Source organism: Rhipicephalus microplus, chromosome 10 (genome assembly GCF_043290135.1).
Source record: "Rhipicephalus microplus isolate Deutch F79 chromosome 10, USDA_Rmic, whole genome shotgun sequence".
NCBI lineage: Eukaryota > Metazoa > Arthropoda > Arachnida > Ixodida > Ixodidae > Rhipicephalus > Rhipicephalus microplus.
The window spans coordinates 19,987,216-20,005,264 of record NC_134709.1 but is presented as its reverse complement, the minus strand read 5'-3'; the positions used below and the strand labels follow the sequence as shown (position 1 = coordinate 20,005,264).

The following is an 18,049-nucleotide window of genomic DNA, read 5'->3' as shown; positions in this document are numbered from 1 at the left end:
TTTACTCATGTCAACCGACAATATCTATGGTGCTTCACTCACCTTTCGACACTGGAAGGACGCACGTCGTCCAGTGACTCTCCGAGGCCTTGTCAACAGTCTGCGCCGCAACTGCAAACTGGTACACGTTGTCTGGGTCGAGGCTCAGCACTATGGAAGATGCATTGATCTCCGTCTTGCGCCACTCGACGGATTCGTTGCAACTGTAAGAGCGCGGCAGCATCCGTGGGCACCAGAACACTGTGTAGCTCATGGGTCCCAGCGGTTCCAAGCTGGCCGCCTGCTCTTCAGTTGACATTGAAGATGAGGAGGCCTGGTAGGGCACGCGAGCGGACGGTGCGTGCCACGAAACCACGTAACTACCGGAGCCGTGGGCGACGACCTCTATGTCCCGAGGTGCGTTTATCACTGGAAAAGACAAGGCAATGTAATGTTGCGAGATGCGGTGCAACCCGTTTTCACCAGGAGAACAGCCTAGCAGTTGCCGAATCACTGGAAGGCTACGCTGCCAGGGTTCAAAAACTAGTGCACTAAACGTAATAGTGCCGCTGAGCACCGGCGAATACCGGTAGAAACAATGCAAGGGTGGCACAGCCCGAAATCATCACTTGCTTATCAATAACACGAAAGCAAGCCAGTCCCTCTCCATATAAAAAAACTAATGGCGTCTACATCGAACCGGAGTGCCCTGGTGCGTAGTTTCGACCATTCATCGCAGCGCCTGGGCGCACCAGCGTGATTGAACGGTAATGACGCAAGAAAACAAGAAATGTTTATCCATTTCTTTGTGTTTTTTTCTTGGAGCAAGCCAGTATTCCATATCAAACAGATATTCTATGCTTGCACTATCATGTACAGTATGCACTGCTTGTTTATAGTTTTTCAGTTGGTCAATGCGTAATGATGAAAGATACTTTCAAGGATGAAGAGGATGCAACATCAACGTAGACTTATGCAGGCACAGTGGAAAAAAAAAGTGGCAAGCAAACGAGCGATTCTCGAGCAGCGATTGCCACTCTCGAAGATGAACATTCAACTCGTCTTATTGCTGACAGATGGTAGAATGTTACAACAAAATAAACACAAAGAATGATACCTCACACTGTATCAAGAAAGAAATGCATGCTGGAGATTCTACCGTACAAGTTATGGAAACCGTAATCCAGTCTGGCTTCTTTTCAAACATCAGGCCCGTGAAAGGGTCCTGCAACACTGACCATGGGCATAAAATGCTTCCCTGACTACAAAATGTAGTCAGGGCTCTTGAGGACATGCGAGAGCAAAGCATTTGAAAAAAAAGGGGGGGGGGGGGGAGTCGAAGGAAGTTCTCAAGGTCACGAGGCGCACGTGACATATTTTCTTTGCCCATGCCATCCTTCCCTGCTTAGCTTCCAGCACTTTTGTTGGGACGAGAGAAGAGAGAATGCAGTTGCAGCGGGCGACAAATCTTCGGAAGTTCGTTTGCACTGGACGGTTTCTTGAAACTTTTGCGGCATTGAATTTGTGAGGCTATATCTCATTTAGTGAATCCATTTCATGGTTACTTAAAAAAGTGTTTCGGGGCCCCTTTAAAGGGACAGTGATGCAAAATAATGAATTGGTTAAGATTGATAAATTTCAACCTGAAAACTTGAATGCACTATTTTAACATTAATGGGTTAAATTATAGAAGCGAAAGTCAAGGCCAAAGTTAATTTCAGATTTCACGTCAAAATCTCCCCACGTAATGCAATGAAGTTCACAGTGCACTTTTCGTATTTTGACGACACTGGACCAACAAAATATTTTCTTAAACTTGATGTATTCTCTCCGTGGCCCTCTCAAAGAACAATTTGTACTGATACGAAACGACGTCGGCCTCCGTAGGTGCTGTCGAAATCTATGACATTGCAATTGGTGCGGAAACTTCGAAGTGGCACTGCCACCCGCATTTTTTTTTTTATTCGAATTTTTCCGCCACGAAGTGTTTTCTGGTAAGCGAAGTGTTTTTGGTATTATGAAAAAGTAAGTTGCTGATACAGCTGAATCTCTTCATAAGAGACACGCACATGGGAGTAGTTTTTGTTTCTCACACGAGGTGTTTCTTATAAGCTGAGCACCACACTCATCTTAACCCGTATTTTAATGTAGGGACACCGGTGTCTCTTATGCCAATTTGTCTCTTACATCAGTGTCTCAACTAAGGGGATGACTGCGGGAAAAAAAAAAAAAACAAAAAAAAATCTATTCCCCTCTTTAGTATTCCTCCAACATCTTTATCTTTGGGCAGGTGTTAAGCATCACGCATAACACAAGTACAAGTAAGATATACTTACTTTCATCGTACTTGTCCACTTGAAGGCTGGAGTGAACGCGAGAGGGCCCTATCTCGTTCACCGACCACAGCTGGAAGTTGTAACGCGCGTTACGGTGCAGGTCTTCAAACGCGGCGGTGGGCATCTCGACAGTCTTGTTCTCACAGCTGTCCTCGGGTGCGTCCTCCTCACAGCAGGTGATGAGGTACTGGAGCGTGGCCCCGCCCCACCTCTTTTCGGGGAGAGCCTGCGTTCGTATCGTGAACCATACAGTAATGAGGAAATACTCATCCACACTCGAGAAGCGAGCTGGCAGACAGGGTTTATAAAAACCGGCAAACGGAACACAGCATCACAGGTTCCGGCTCGCCGTTAATCCGCAAGATACTTTCGAATGAAATGTGCCACTGAAGGCCGAGTTATGCGGGCCCGAATGGAGACATTTGAAACCATAAAGCTACGATGCATTCCCAATGTCAGCTTTGGCCGATGCTTTCAATAACAAAACTTAAGCTTTTATGCTTAGTGTGACCGTTATGTCTCGTTTGCAGAGAAAATGAATAGATTTAAGTGCCATTCCAGCAAAGTTGCGAATGACAAGAAAATAACTTCCCATTATTTATATCCCAAAGAGAGTTATAAGCTTATATTTGTATTACCGGATCTATGACAACACAATGGTTAATTAACTTTGTCATGAACGATAATATGTAATACTATCCATATTATCAGGTCCGAGCACAGCACCATTTGATTGGTTTCTTGTTTTCAAAAGGTGTCCTTTGTTGTTATTTGAATTTAGCTATCCCAAGATGCATTGGTATAGTTTGCATTGACGTCATTGTGGCCATCATCTTAGGGTACCAGCTACAACGCAGCGCGGAGAATGAGAATGTGCCATCAGATTAGTGCCAGTGCCCCCTTAAGTTTCTTTGTGCTCCCCCCTTGGCGACACAGGCAAGTAGAAGAACCCGGGGAGAGCACAAAAAAATGCGGCAGCCGAAGGACTGCGTACTCCCCTGACCGACACTCTCCAATGAGACAAAAAGAGAGAGAGGTCAGATCTGCCACCATCTTGAGGCGCAGAGAAGCCATCTGTGACGTCACATGAAAACTCCTGATAGGAACAACTGCAGCTGGAATTACGTTTCCATGTAAAGGAGACCATGTATCGCACGCAAATACCATTGCGCAATTTTCTATCACCGCAAGACTCAAGAGAACGTGACACGAAAGCACCCAGTGCCAAATGTGTCAACGCACAAGAGAGTCGCACTCACCGCAAAGTTGAGCACGACGGTACGCCGGCTCTGGTAATTCTGCACCTTGAAGCCGCTCCTCGATATTCGAGGCGGCCCTTCAGGCACGTCCTTCAGCGTTGTCTGTGAAAGCACCACGTCGTCGGTCCAGAAGTATTCCTGCACCGTCTCGGACGCCTTCCCACGAAGTCGAAAGGTGTACGCAGTGTACGGGTTCAGGTTCTGTATCATGTGCGAGGTCTTGTTGAACACCTCCACAGTCTGGCGAAAGAAGGAACCAAAGGGCAAGAGAACACTCTGTCAGACAACTAAGACAATTTGAGAATCAAGGCAAGTGCAACAAAACACACTCTGACCTCAACATAACGAACCTAGAAATAATGAAATATCTGTTACAAAGAAGTAAATTAATAATAGCAACTTTTTATAATGACGTTTCAGAGTAGTGAATTCGCTGACGATGATTGATTTTGATTTGTGGGGTTTAACGTCCCAAAACCACCATATGATTATGAGAGACGCCGTAGTGGAGGGCTCCGGAAATTTTGACCACCTGGTGTTCTTTAACGTGCACGCAAATCTGAGCACACGGGCCTACGACATTTCCGCCTCCATCGGAAATGCAGCCGCCGCAGCCGGGATTTGAACCCACGACCTGCGAGTCAGCAGCCGAGTACCTTAGCCACTAGACCACTGCGGCGGGGCGTGAATTCGCTGACATTTTTCATGACTGACCAAGGGGAAAAATACAGTTTACAGGGTATAACTAAGATAGTGCACAGCATTGCTAACACCCAGCAGAACAAAACACAGAACACTGAACAATGCATCAACTCGGGCTGGCTAGTAACCCACAAGGTAGTTTTATGCTTTAGATTTTGCGTCCTTGTTCTAGATTTTAAAGTTAGACGCTTTAGATTTTGCGACCAGTTTACAGAAGACTGCCGCCTATTTAGAGCTGCGCATAAAAAGGTCCTCATTAGCTAGAGATGCAAAAAACTGAAACATCCTGATATTTCTTTCTTCTCTTGATTGCTGTGGAGGTTAACTGAAAAAATGTAACGCAAGCATAACTGGTACAGCATGTAAGTAACGTAGAATATCATTTCCGATTCATGGATGATCAAGAAAAGCGTGTTTCCAAGGCGAATTTTTTTTCAACAGGACACAAAAAAGGTTATATTAAATTAGATTAACAACATGAGGTACATACTGTTAAAGAAAACTGCATTCAGCTGGTCTCTAAAAGGCTTATACATACAGTCAACACCCAATTTCCAGGATGCCCAAAATTCTGGTTATGCCAATTTTCTGGGCATATCTCCGGCACCGTCAAGTTCCCCAAACAGTCAGTGTATTAAAAAATCCGAAATTCGAGACACTTATAGCCTTCGACACCCAATTTCCCGGATTCTTTTACCGCTTACTGCAGATTAAGTCCCCATCAACAACGCCATTTCATTATTTTGGTACGCTGCAACCTACCATACTTGCATCCACGCGTGCATCGCGGCTGCCATGCTCTGGAAACTGCAATTGACACAATCTAGCGCACACTATTCACTGCCAGCTGTAGCTTAGTCAAAACTGTGGTCAATCCTCACTTTGTTCGTTCACGTGTCGTTCTGTAAGCACTGCGGTAAATGGTGTGCTGCTGCGTGCTATCTTCAGCGTTGGCCTTTCCCGATTAGACACCACTGGGTTTCTAGCTGTTTGGCACTGCATGCACCCCGAGACAGTCGTTTCAGCCGGAGTGAACTGAGTGCGTGACAAAGTTGTCTGCGGACGTTGCCTTCAACGATCTGCAAGCTGCCGGCCTTTTGATTCCAGCCAGAATAACCTTTCAGGGCTTCGCCGATGCTGGCTAAGACCTCAAGCTGTGTGGGGAATGGACCGATGACAAAATCATTTAAGTTACAGGAGATTCCGACAACTCCGACACCGGGATCGAAGAAGTAGAGCTGGCACCGCCAACAAGCTCAGAGTGGACGCGAGCACTGATAACATTGTACAGCGGCAGCATGACCTCAGCTGAAATTGAGGCAGAGATCACCGCAGGCAAGTGGTACGCCGTGCAAAAGAAAATAAGGGACTTTTGGGCCAAGTTGATGACCAATTAGGTAGCACCGGCCACAGAGTTTTTTTCTTTAGTCTTATTTTTTTTTTTTACATCAACGGCTCTTTTTGAGCCTTCTAAACAATGCAGGATTGCAACAAGGCTCTTGTACTCCTGCCTCGACCTTCTTCCTACGCGAAAAATACCTGTAAAAAGGGTACATTTTCCCATGCATTTGGTTTTCCGGACATTTTCGTAGCCCCTTGAGGGTCCGAGAAATCAGAACTGCACACTAGAATAAAAAACCATGGACAAACTTTTTCCGACATCAAGTTTCAATGCCAGTACTTACGCAAGCCTACATAAACATATATAACTCTATATTCCTAAGATGCACTTATGAATGAGAGTACCTTGCCGACTAGCGAAGAAGGAAAAGGTCGAGGTCACTTAATACGTAAATGGTGCATTAAACAAATAAATTGGCACTGTGAGGAAGGCTGCATTTCTTCGAGGACCGGGCTAGTCTTCGACGTAGCCAGACCATTTCCAGCAGCTGTGGAAGTATGGAGGTTAGCAAGGGCTGTTTGAGAATGATAAACATTTAGCTGCTTCAAACAGCTCTTCCCGACGCCACTTTGATGGAGACAAACAACCATTGTTCTGCCCTGGGCGCCTGGACAAAGGGCAATAAAGACTAGGTAGCTGAAAAGGAAAAAAAAAAAGCCGCAACGGTAGAAAACAAGAAAAACACCATGTGCCTCTTCTAAGGCAGAAGGTGCGAGCTTTCTCCCACTAATTACACGCAGTACTGGGAAGGCCAGGTTTAACTCCTATTCGATGATATGCTGAATTACACAGCATGGGCTCGCAAGAAGGCATGAGCATCTCTGGCGCTTTTTCTAGACGGAGAATAGAAAGGTAGGTAGTACTTGTGCGCAAAAGTGAGGCTAGCAGTGCAATCTGTATTGCTTTGGAGGCTGACCTTTGAAAGATAGCGTCAAGTACGGCGAAAGAGAACTTCCAGGTTTTTATCTGCCTTTTGAGTGCACAATGTATCGAGCATTTAGCTTACCATTTAGCTTACCTTCTTGTAAGCGATTCCAGCTGTGTTTTTTTACAGAGTTTACTTTATATATTTTACATACAGTAGAACATCATTAATTTGAACTCTTATCTCGAAATCCCACTTGATTCGAAATATTTCTGCAGTCCCGTATTTCGCAGTGCAAGTCTGAGCGGATAAGTTCACGCAGCGGTCAGCACCAGTCTGGTTAATTCGAAAACATTGGGTGCCATGTGCCTGCAATTCCCAATCCCAATTTAGCCACAAATCTGCGGAAACGACGACCCTTAAGAGCCACTGGGCAATGTGCTGTAACAGTGCTTATAAATGGCAGCTGAAGCATCCCAGCCTCGCTATTTAAAGTGAAGAAAAAAAAAAACAGTCTTGTGGTCAACTGAAATTTGCTCCCACAAAAGATATGCTTCACTGCAACACAGCACTGATGTGAGGGGCAACATGATGCATGCTTCTCGCTATGTCAGCGCGTCATGATTTACCCTTTCTTTCTGGCATTATGAAGAAATTAATAAAGACCAGTTTGGTGGAATTCGCGATGTATGCAAACCTACGATTGCCGGTTCCCCTAGCAATTTGCGGACTTGTACTATTGGCGGGTCCTTGCCAGAAACGCCTACTTCGAAAACTAAGTTCGAAAGCTTCTATGATGCTGTTTCCCAGCCATAACACATTGCGAATCTGGTCTCACTGGCCATTATAAAATTCTTTATTTTACCAGCAAGAAGGGGCGAATGGTCTTGTCATAACGTGCTGTCGCAGCCAGGAGCAGGTCATGTGCAGCCCGCGTGACACTGCTGTGTTGCAGTGAAACAGCTGCACATTTCAGCTGATCACTAGTGCCCCCCCCCCTCCCGCCTAGCAGTGAGGTCTGCTGTTCCAGTGTCTTTGCGGCAAACCATGTATTGTTGACAAACATAACTCTTAGAGCTGCAAGCTCGCCGGCACAACAAATGACCAGACCTGGTTACTTCCAATAATTACAAGCTCCTTGCATCCCACTTTTTTATATGTTCTGTTAATTCGATAACCCGCGTAATTTCGAAGATCTCTCATGGCTCCAGTGACTTCGAATTAACGAGGTTTTACTGTAATTGTGTTCTCTGCAACATGGGACCCAAAACACAGTGAAGTGCATATCATAGATGGGTAGAGGCACTTTTTTGTTAATTGCAGAGGGAAACATAGGGGGCAGTGTTGCATCGCTTAAGCGCAGCATAGAGAGATGTGCTGGAGGAATTCACCTGTACCACGCCAGAGACTGCTCTGTGCTAAATCGGACGACAATCTGTCGTGGTTTAGGTTAGATTACAATTTTTTTTATAAATACCACGTGTTTGCAGGTGTTATTCAACATGTTTCATTTTTTTTTCAGTTGCACTGAAATTGTGTACTATTATATTTGGATACATGTTGAGCATGTGTATGCATGATGGTTTTAGCGTTACTGCTGCTATGTGAGGGTCTTCAGGCAGAGTCAAGTTGCATTGTGCACCTTTTGGCCTGAGAGACCACTCAACCATTTTGTTGGAAAATGATCATTTCCGATTCATAACTCCGTATTGCGAACGGAAATTCCAACACGTGCAGGGACATTTCAATGTGGTTCCACTTAGGGTTAGGACTTAGGGTTGGAAACAATAATTCATAGGGTGTGGGCGCCACAAACAACTTTTCATTACAGCTGGCTCGTTTGGTTCGGCAACGATTTTTAGTTTGCGAGAAATACATGTCTCAGGAACTTTCTGCTAGTCGGCTGTTTTTCGATACGTGCGAGTTTTTTGTCTCACACTGGGAAAATTCTTTTTTGCTGCTACCTTCTCAAAAGATTTCAGTTGATACGCTCATAAGTAGTGTCAAAAGAGAGGAAGCCGAGGGAAGCTACTACACTTGCGGTACGGAGCCTCTACTACGCAAGTCCTCTGGCAGACTCCTCAATACTTCTCTTTTCGTCGAGTCTTAAGTAGCAAGCTAAAGATAGTTTACCGAAAAAAAATAATGCTCAAATTAACAATGAATTATGGCGAGTGCATCCAGACACAATGGTAGCACCCCGGCATAACGAGAAAAAAAAAAGTTTACGTACCTTCCAGGAGGCCTCATACTGAGACTGGTAGTGGATCTGATAGACGATAAGCAGTTTTGGGTTCTCGGTCTGCTCAACGCTAGCGTTCCAGCTAAGCGTGATGCTCCTCTTCGATACCGCACTGCACTTGAACTCTGTTGGCTCGGAAATTTTCACTGCAAGCAATACAAGGCAGAATCAGGAAATAATGCTCAAGACAGAATGTTCCAAATATTATTCTCTAATACAGTATGTCTTACAAGAATCTCACTTCAAAAATATTCCAGCAGGTTCTCCTTAATACATGTGGTAGTGACTTTTATAGAAAACTGAGATGAGATTAGGATTATAAGAGATTATATGTCAGGTTCAACAAAAAAGACATTTTTCCGATATTCATGCATTTATTGCCAACTGAAATCGACAACGTATTTCAGATGAACATGATTACATGTATGCCCATTAGACTGATTGAGGCTTACAAGGTGCTCATGTAAAGCACATCTTACTTGTTGTCTAGAAGAAAAATCAAACCATAGCATTAGTGCTGCAAGCACCAGATTTCTAAAACTAAAATATTCTCGTGAAGTCACCCAGCAAATAAAATGTTTATGTGATATTTGGTGGTCCTTAAATATATACATAGTCACATCAGCAAAATCATAATGAGCAAATAGAATACAATCACACCTCGATATAACGAGCATGGTAATAACGAACTATAGGTTAGAAGACAGTGAATGAAGAATAGCCTTGTAATAGAGATAATACTAGGAATAAACATTTAAAATAAATTTTCGGATATAACGAAGTCACTTTTGCATAACAACCAACTGTTATAGTAAGCTTTGAGTGCATATAACTACGTGCAGCAACTTGTTATGCCCCTACATTCATTATACCGAGCTTTCACCACAATACTTTACTAGTTAGATCAATTAATCAATCAAACAAACAAATATTTATTTATTCAGCAAGATCTGGGTGGACTGTAGGACTAAAAGCTGCTCTAGGCAGCTTGACTGGGTCCCCATAGACCCTTACGTTGGCCACATATGACATTTACAGCACGATTATGCAAAACAACAAATTATACATTTAACGTACGTGAGTAATCCTATAAGAGTTCCAGAAAGTACCACATCAAGTGATAAGCATAGCATACAAAGATTTACACTAAGATTTGTGTCAACTATAGTAAAACAGTCAGAAATGCTCTCGGCAATTCTCACCTATTTTAATGTGCTCTATAAAGTAAGAAAAGTTCTTGAAGCCCAGGGCATTCGTTGCATTCATGACTAGGTGAAATTTCTTTGTTTCCTTGCGAAGCGCCGGCTTGGATGCCACAGTCCACGAACAAGACGACTCACTTCCTGTGTGGGTTGCGATGGGGCACCTCCGATACCAGCCTTTGTGTGCCCTGTTTGGGGAATTTGAAAGCACGTCACTCATCTTGGCATTCACACTGGCCCGATTTAGCCACAATAGCCGAACAGCCATCTCTCACTTTTCCGCTCTCATGACGAGAGTGCCGGCCAGCAAATATCGCGGAGTTTAGAGAAATACTACCGTAAATGCCCACAGGTGAATGCCGCGTCAAAAGTAGACAGGCATATGATCCCTCTGCCGCAGTGCAGCTGCCTGACTCAACAAACTAAGTTTAACACTTAAAGGGCCCTTGAACAACCTCTGCAAATACGAAGTACACGCGCATTATTCTGTCTGGGTTTCCCATCTCTGCGACACAGTTAAGGACGCGAGTAGTATGTTCAAGTGGCAACGGGATGAAATAAGCCGTCGACTGGTTGGTGTGGAAGAGATTTCTCTTGTGAATTGTCCCATACACTGCTTTACCATGAAGTCGTATGCCCATTCGGCCTTGCCTCGCAATAATATTGTGCATGATAAACTTATTCTATCTTGTTTTCCGTATTCGTGCCTGCGCAAGATGACATAGCAGCACGTAGTCTAAAAGCACAGAACCTTTACTAGCTCAACCCTTAGCGACGACAATCCATGCGTTTTATGAAGAAATAAGTGGCAAGGAGGAGATGGCGCTAGCAATAAGGTTAGCGAAGCAGAGAAAGAAACGTCTGTCTTCTTTGAACATAGGGTGGCTTAGGGATCTTTAGAGGAAGCGACTGCAACACTGTTCAACCACATTGAAGAATGGTGCTGTGTGCATGCTAACCTCTGGGCTCAAATACGAATATGATGCAGGTTTCTTTTTGTGACGAGCAGGGAATTTCATGCCAACAACAGTTAAAGCTAAAGCTTCAATGAACAGTTAAAGCTAAAGCTTCAGAAGCATGCAGATATTAACAGGACAAAGGCTTCCAAGAATCTCACTACCAGGACAATTGCCGACTTGGTGCCTAGGTCTGGCATGCATGCGGAGTTGGCAGAGCTGACACCGAGAGTTTTAGAACAGCTTTTGTCCTCCTGAGATGCTAATGCGACGCAAAGGAGCTTTTTGGGCTGCATGCTATTTTGGATTTTTCGTGGGCGGAACGAAACACTGCGGTTAGCGTTGCGACGCATGTGTAGTGGCAGCGACGGCAAATGCAAAGCGTTGCGTGTGCTCTACTCCCTAGTATCTGCACAGAAAAAAAAAAATGCGTGTAATGGCCAATACTCACGGTAAAATCGCAAACCACTCTCCGAGCGCGTATTCGGTCTTGACACTGTTTGGCGGTGGTTCCCAATAGCAGGTCAGGTTCTTGTAGTAGTAACTGATGCACTGGAAGTTTTTAACGGGAAGAGGTGGATCTGCAAACAAAAAGAAGAAAAAGTCAGCTTCAACTTGAATCATATTTCAAAACTATGAGCCCTAATCACATGCAGTGGGATTCAATTCAAAGACCTGTGTGTGGCACCATAACCACAAGGCAACCACAGCCATGAACTATAAAAACGTTGATGAAGCACTGAACATGTGTCGACCTGCATAGGGTAACAACTCGAACCTCTCATTCCCTGTAAACAACACGCTTCGGGTGCTTTTCCAGTACTTAAGGGGAGACGCGGGTCGAAAAGTCGCGTTTTTTTTCCAAATTTCACCTTTTCTGTTTTTTGTTGCTTTATCATCTTTATACATTATATTTTGACATCTGAAAATATCACAGCGAAATAAGCATCAGAAGTCAGTGAAAAACGCGTCTGAGTGAGCGGCAGTGACGCGCGGCATCACGAAATTTACACAAAACGGGCTGCTGTTCGCGTGCTCGCGGGGCCGCGAAGAGAGCTGTCCGCCATATTGCGGCCGCTGGCTCGTGTAGAGTTGTCCTTACTCTCCACGATCCCGGTTCTTGAAGTCTCGTACGTTCACGAAAAATCTAAAAAAAAAGCAACAAAAACAGTCTTTTCCCGCCGTTTCAAACCGCGCGCCACTAACGCAGGGCCGCCATTGGCTGACAGCACCCGTGTTTTCTTGCCGTAGTTCGCTTCACTGTTTTCCGGAGTTATTTTTCGCTGTTTTCGTGCGATGGCAAGCCCGAAAAAGGCCGTTGCCGACCATCGGAAATACAGAAGTAAGAACAAGTTCAGAGGGAAGCGGCGGAGGACGTACAAGAAAGCCACCGCCAACGAAAATGTCCGCGACGGGCCAGCGGCCGGTAGGCCTAACATCGACCACGGCAACGTCGACCATGGCAACTGCGACGACGAGATCAACGCTGCAGTGAATTTTGTGAGTGCATCGCAGAAAAAGATCGCGTTATTCGAAAACGACGTCAGGCCGAATGCCGATCGTGCCGAAAGCGTAGTGCTGTGCGAGTTGGGTGCATTGACGGCCGTCGTCGCAGGCGCGGCATGCCCCGTTTGTCACGAGAGTAAACTCGCAGTTCGGGCACCGAATAAAAAGCGGAAAGGCCTTTCGGCGTTTCTGGAGCTACACTGCGAGAATGCGGAGTGCTCGGAGAGCATCCTTTCGTCCGCGTACTCGTCGAAGCGGGTCGCGTCAGATGGCGGCCGCGGTGCAAGCAGAAGCTACGACAGCGGGAGTTCGCGTGACGCCTTTGCCGTGAACCTGAAAGTGGTGCTTGCAGCGCGTGCCGTCGGTATCGGGCATGAGCAACTTTCACGATTTTGTGCAGTAGTTGGATTGCCAAACCCTATGCACCATAAGACCTTCCATGCTATCGGCAAAAAGATTCACAGTGCGGCAGTGAAGGCTGTCTGTGAAAACATGCAAAGGGCACGCAGCGTCACCAAAGAGGTGGCTGGTAACAGTGACGTGCCAGTCATGTTTGACGGCACATGGCAAAAAAGAGGCCACAAAAGCCACAATGGTGTGGGAACTGTAGTGTCCTTGGACACTGGTTTGTGCCTGGACTATGAAGTGCTTTCCAACATCTGCCTGGCGTGCAGTTTGCATAACGACATGGGAGGCGATGAAGAAACATGGCAGGCGTTTCATCATCCCGTTTGTGAGAAGAATTGCGACTGTTCTTCGCATGCCATGGAGGCCGAAGCTGCAGTGCGCATTTGGCAGAGGACTGTGGACTATGAGACACCCCTGCGGTTCACCATCTTCCTAAGCGATGGAGACAGCAAGGCCTACAACGGGGTCTGTGATGCCAACGTGTACCCTGACACTCCAATTGAAAAAGAGGAGTGCACCAACCACGTGGCGAAACGTCTGGGCACCGGCCTGCGGAAGCTGCCAACGCCACTTCCACGAGGGGAGAAGCTGAAGGAGACCACCATCCAGAAGCTTCAAACTTACTTTCAGGTGGCCATTGTGAACAATCGGGGAAATGTCCACAAGATGTACACTGCCATATGGGCCTCATGTTTGCACTCGTGCTCAACAGACGGTGCTGGAAGTCACAAGTTCTGTCCTGCAGGCCCAGACTCGTGGTGCAAGCACCGACGTGCTGAGGCGCAGGGCCAGCCTGCACCGTGCCACACCCCCCTCCTGACCAAGGCCCAGGGTTTGGCAGTCCTCCCAATCTACAAGCGTCTCACAGATGCGAAGCTGCTTGCCCGGTGCCTCCACGGCAAGACACAGAACGCGGCCGAGTCCCTGAACAGCAAAATATGGCTGCTGTGTCCAAAGACCCGGTTTGCTTCCCGGACTGCTGTGGAAACAGCCACAGCCATTGCAGTCCTGTGGTTCAACCGGGGCCACGCGAGCTTTGAAAAGGTGCTGGAAGAGCTTGGGGTGCTTCCTTCGGAGGCCCTGGTTACCCTCAGCGACCGCCGAGACAGCATGCGCATGCACAAGATGAATGTGCGTCAGACCGCTGAGGCGAGGGCACACCGTCGCAGTGCAGCCAAGAGGGCCCGGGTGGAAGAGTCCTGCCGCACCAGCCGGGAAGGGAAAACCTACGGTGCTGGAGAGTTTTAGACAACTGATATTCCCTCTGGACATGTGTGTATGTGTTCAGCACAAGTTTCGTGCTACTGCGTTTTTCATTTTTGTAAATACAGACTTTCAAACTTTCAAACGCGTTTTTCTCATTTCGCAATTTTGGCCAATTTGCATTTTTTGCGGGAAGTGTTTCGGGCACTTAGAATGGTCATACGACGACGAAATTTGGCACACACATTGAGGAGAGTGCGTAGGGTGCCGATATCTACTTGAATCAGCACAACCTATCAGCTGTAAATATCTATTAATAAATTTAATGGTGGTCGAGTGGAAAAAAAAGGGTAGTTTGCTACACAGATGTTTTTTTCATAGTTTCAAAGTTGGAGCACAATTTCTAGCTAGATATCGGCACTCTATGGCTAATAGGGAGCAAAAGGAGCCATTGAACAACTCTCTGCATGAACATTTAGTATGCGCGAAAGTTCCCGGAAAACTTATCAAGTTTCACCATTACTTGAAACACAACTCCCAAACTATTGCACTTATGTAAAAACTGATTACAGATTTGGAATCAGGAGGAAAAACTGCATCAGTGGTCCAATTTCTGAAGCTCTAAGTTGAATAACAAAAAAAAAGTGCTTTCGAGGAGCGTCTCCCCTTAAAGCATGAAACGCACTTATCCAGCACATGAAACACACTGTGAAATCTCGTAGACTTAGTACTCCTCCTGTTCCTTGCGTTTTCCCAACATTTACGATTTGAAAAGGCAGTTATAACACTCATTTGTAGCAACATTTAGTGAACACTAGATTTTCCCAAACCTTGTTTTTTTTTTTTCTTCTCATAGTCCGCTAATAAAACAAAATCCTAAGGCTCCATTCCATATAGATGCAGCTAATGTCTATAGTGCTTAAATGAATCAATCAAGTCGCACTCGTTTACCTTGTAAAATGGAGATGTGATCGCAAAGCGCACTGCATTAGGGGACTCCTCAATATCACCAAATCTTCTTCACAATGTTCACCCAAAATTTAGGCACAAGAACAGCCTTTGCACATCTCACCCATTGAAATGCAGCCACCACTGCCAAAACCAAAGCTATCAACTCGTCTACATATCCTTCTCATGACAGCGGATTAGGCACCATAACCCAGTGACCATGGGTATCAGCGGGAGGGGTGGGGGCTCACAAAAGAGGCAAGTGGGCAAAATCCTGCCTGTGCCCATCCTATAGACTGAAGAAAAAGAGTAGCTCAAATTAAGACTTCTAGGTGTTCTGAGCTGCCAAGTCGAGATATTGTCTGCTTGTAGCAAAAGTACAGAGACAAAAATGCACTGGGGGGACGGAGCACCCACCTCCGACGGTGACCTGCGTGGCGCAGACGTGGAACACCCTGGGGGCGCGAATGTTGCAGTTGTAGTTGCCCGTGTCCGAATATTCCGAGCGCTCCTTGCGGAACGCCACCCACAGGTCGCCCGCTGTCAGCAGCTCACTGGGAACCTTGGTGTCGTTGAACTTAATCTCCAGGTGGCTGGCGTTGACCGAGTACCGCTTGCTCGAGATCGTGAACTCGGGAGTCTCGAGCGTGCAGTTGAGCACCAGCGGGTCGCCCACCTTCAAGCTGAAGTCCTTGGGCATGTCTGCATGCAAAAGAGAAAACAGTTTAAGAGTCTTTAGACAGTTGAATGACGTTTTGTTGATAAGAGGATTAACAAAGCTACCAAGGTGTGATTATGACAGACACCGTACTGGCGGACACCTAATGAATTTAAACCGCCGAGGTATCTTGGACCTGCATGCAAATCTAAATGGATAGGTGTGCCCGTGTACGTTCTTGACTATTGCCCCATCGGAATGCGGGCGCAGCTCAGAAGGTAGTACGTTTGATTGCAAGTAACGATTGCATAGCGAATGTGTCTGTCATATCACTACATCATGACAACAGGCTGGGAGCTTGATGAACATCGCATTACAAGGAGAAACCACTTTTTTGTGCCCAATTAGTACATCTCTAAATACACACACACAGATGTGTGTGTGTGTGTGTCAGGTTTAACACTGGCACACAAGGTGTGTGTCAGGTTTAACACTGAGACGCCCACTATCACTGACAGCCATCGGAAAAGCTTTACCAGTCGCGAGCTGCACGGTAAAGAAATTTCTGCTCTGTTCGTTGCTTCTAATTTAGTGAGGTACTGTATAGCCTGCAAGAATGTTTGACTGGATGACGTTCCCAGACAGAGCAATATGCAATGCTTTTCAAAATTATGTTCACCATTACTTTCGCTGCAGGGCGGACATCTGCACTTTTACAATCTGTAATATTATCTAGGCTTGCTCCTGAGTGCTGATTGACATACTTTGGGTACTCGTCCTCGAGAATACTGGCTAACAGCCAGTACTTATCCAAGCCTTATAGTGGTGCCTATACTTACTTTTAAGTTCCATTTTCACTGAAAAATAGAAATATGCATTAAAACTACAGCAATGAGAACCTTTATTTTGAATATATTTTGCTGCCACCCTGATTTTAGTTATGTATTCTTCACTGCACTCACTTAAGCTGATTAGTACCATCACAAAGCTCTGGGTTTGTAGATTTTATGTTAGTAAGTTATCATAGGAGAAAATTGGGGGGAGAATTCTGCTTTTCTGAAATTCATACCAAGAACATAACACTGGTAGGTCAGTGCGACACAACAGTTTTATACTTTTCTCATTTGGACTAGTGTGCCTCTTTGAGCAGCAGACTGTCAAGTTCAGCAATGGGCTTTTTCCTTTAGGATTCTACATTGCCCATCTCTGTTTACAGGATGCCTGCGAAGAGATTATTGAAGTTTACAACAGTACTAGGAGCTGGAGAGAAAGCTTTCATGTGCAAAATCAACACAGGTGATGAAGATGCCATCTTTTAGCATATGGCCCTTGTTCACTAAAACTTCCGCAGTTTTGTAATTGATTTAGCCAAAGCTGTTTAATAAGCAGCCAAAGGAGGACAGCCATTGAGGATTGTTGCCAATGAAAGCTTTACTTTGCCACTTGACACACACGTGGGCAGTCATGTCAAGAAGCTTTTATAGCAGAGCTATCTTGGTCTACTGAGTGCCACTGCCCTATTAACAATATTAGTAGTAGTAGTAGTAGTAGTAGTAGTAGTAGTAGTAGTAGTAGTAGTGATGGTGGTAGTCACACATGTCATATGACAAAAAGGGAGAGTGCACAGAAAAATAAATAAGCATGTTTCATAATAATGCTTGAAATGTGTAAGCGTGCATATTTCGAATCTAATAGCGGATTTGCGACACAGCGTGGTCGCAGTATCTGTGTATGCTAATAAAAAAAAATGATATTCAACTACGTACACGCATGCACTTAACAGCTTTGCCGTCCCACAGTAGTCCGAGCGTGAAACGGGCTCCACACGCACAATGCGAGAAAACACGGGCAGAACCTACCTCCGGAAATGGGCGAGAACACAGACTTGCAGAGGGACGCCTGGGCGCCTGGAAACACGTACAGCAGGAGCAGAAGCCCGACGCCACTTGCCAGGTGCCGCCAGTGCCTCCCGTCCATGACAGAAGCGGTGCACACGCTGCCCCTTCGTTGGTTACAAGTGGTGCTATCGAGGAGTCCGCCGAATCATGCACCCGGCGTAATAACTTGTGCACTACCCTTTTCAGTCAGCAGACTTGGTTGTTCCGCAGGGCTCTGCGAGAAAATTCAAAGAGCCAGGAGTTAAAAAACAGCAACCCACATTCAGTGCTTTGCAAGAAAAAGAGAATTTGTATTGATTTCTGTTGTTTTTGGTATCCCAGGTCTGCATGTGCGGTAGGTCACAACCAAACCTATTAAAAGCACTGCAAAATTATGACTAAATGAAACTAACACGCAATGCTAAGCCAGGCCTATAATTCAAGATTTCAAAGAATATTTCACACTTTGCCGTGTATAAAGCACCAAGTGCTGACAAAAGTTGTTA

The 18,049-nt window shown here is 45.6% G+C and overlaps 1 protein-coding gene across 1 annotated transcript in view; it reads right to left on the bottom strand.

Annotated features, from left to right (window-relative positions):
• The window catches only part of LOC119180821 (uncharacterized), a 30,175-nt gene extending 12,400 nt beyond the window's left edge, over window positions 1–17,775 (bottom strand). The window contains exons 1-8 of the mRNA XM_037431961.2: window positions 17,526–17,775; window positions 15,426–15,710; window positions 11,395–11,524; window positions 9,988–10,175; window positions 8,777–8,931; window positions 3,575–3,814; window positions 2,316–2,541; window positions 43–408 (exon numbers count right to left, since the gene is read on the bottom strand). Of these exons, the coding sequence (XP_037287858.2) occupies window positions 43–408; window positions 2,316–2,541; window positions 3,575–3,814; window positions 8,777–8,931; window positions 9,988–10,175; window positions 11,395–11,524; window positions 15,426–15,710; window positions 17,526–17,643 (1,708 nt within the window). The 5' untranslated portion in view covers window positions 17,644–17,775. The remainder of the gene's footprint in view (window positions 1–42; window positions 409–2,315; window positions 2,542–3,574; window positions 3,815–8,776; window positions 8,932–9,987; window positions 10,176–11,394; window positions 11,525–15,425; window positions 15,711–17,525) is intronic.
• Between the last annotated feature and the right edge of the window lie 274 nt (window positions 17,776–18,049).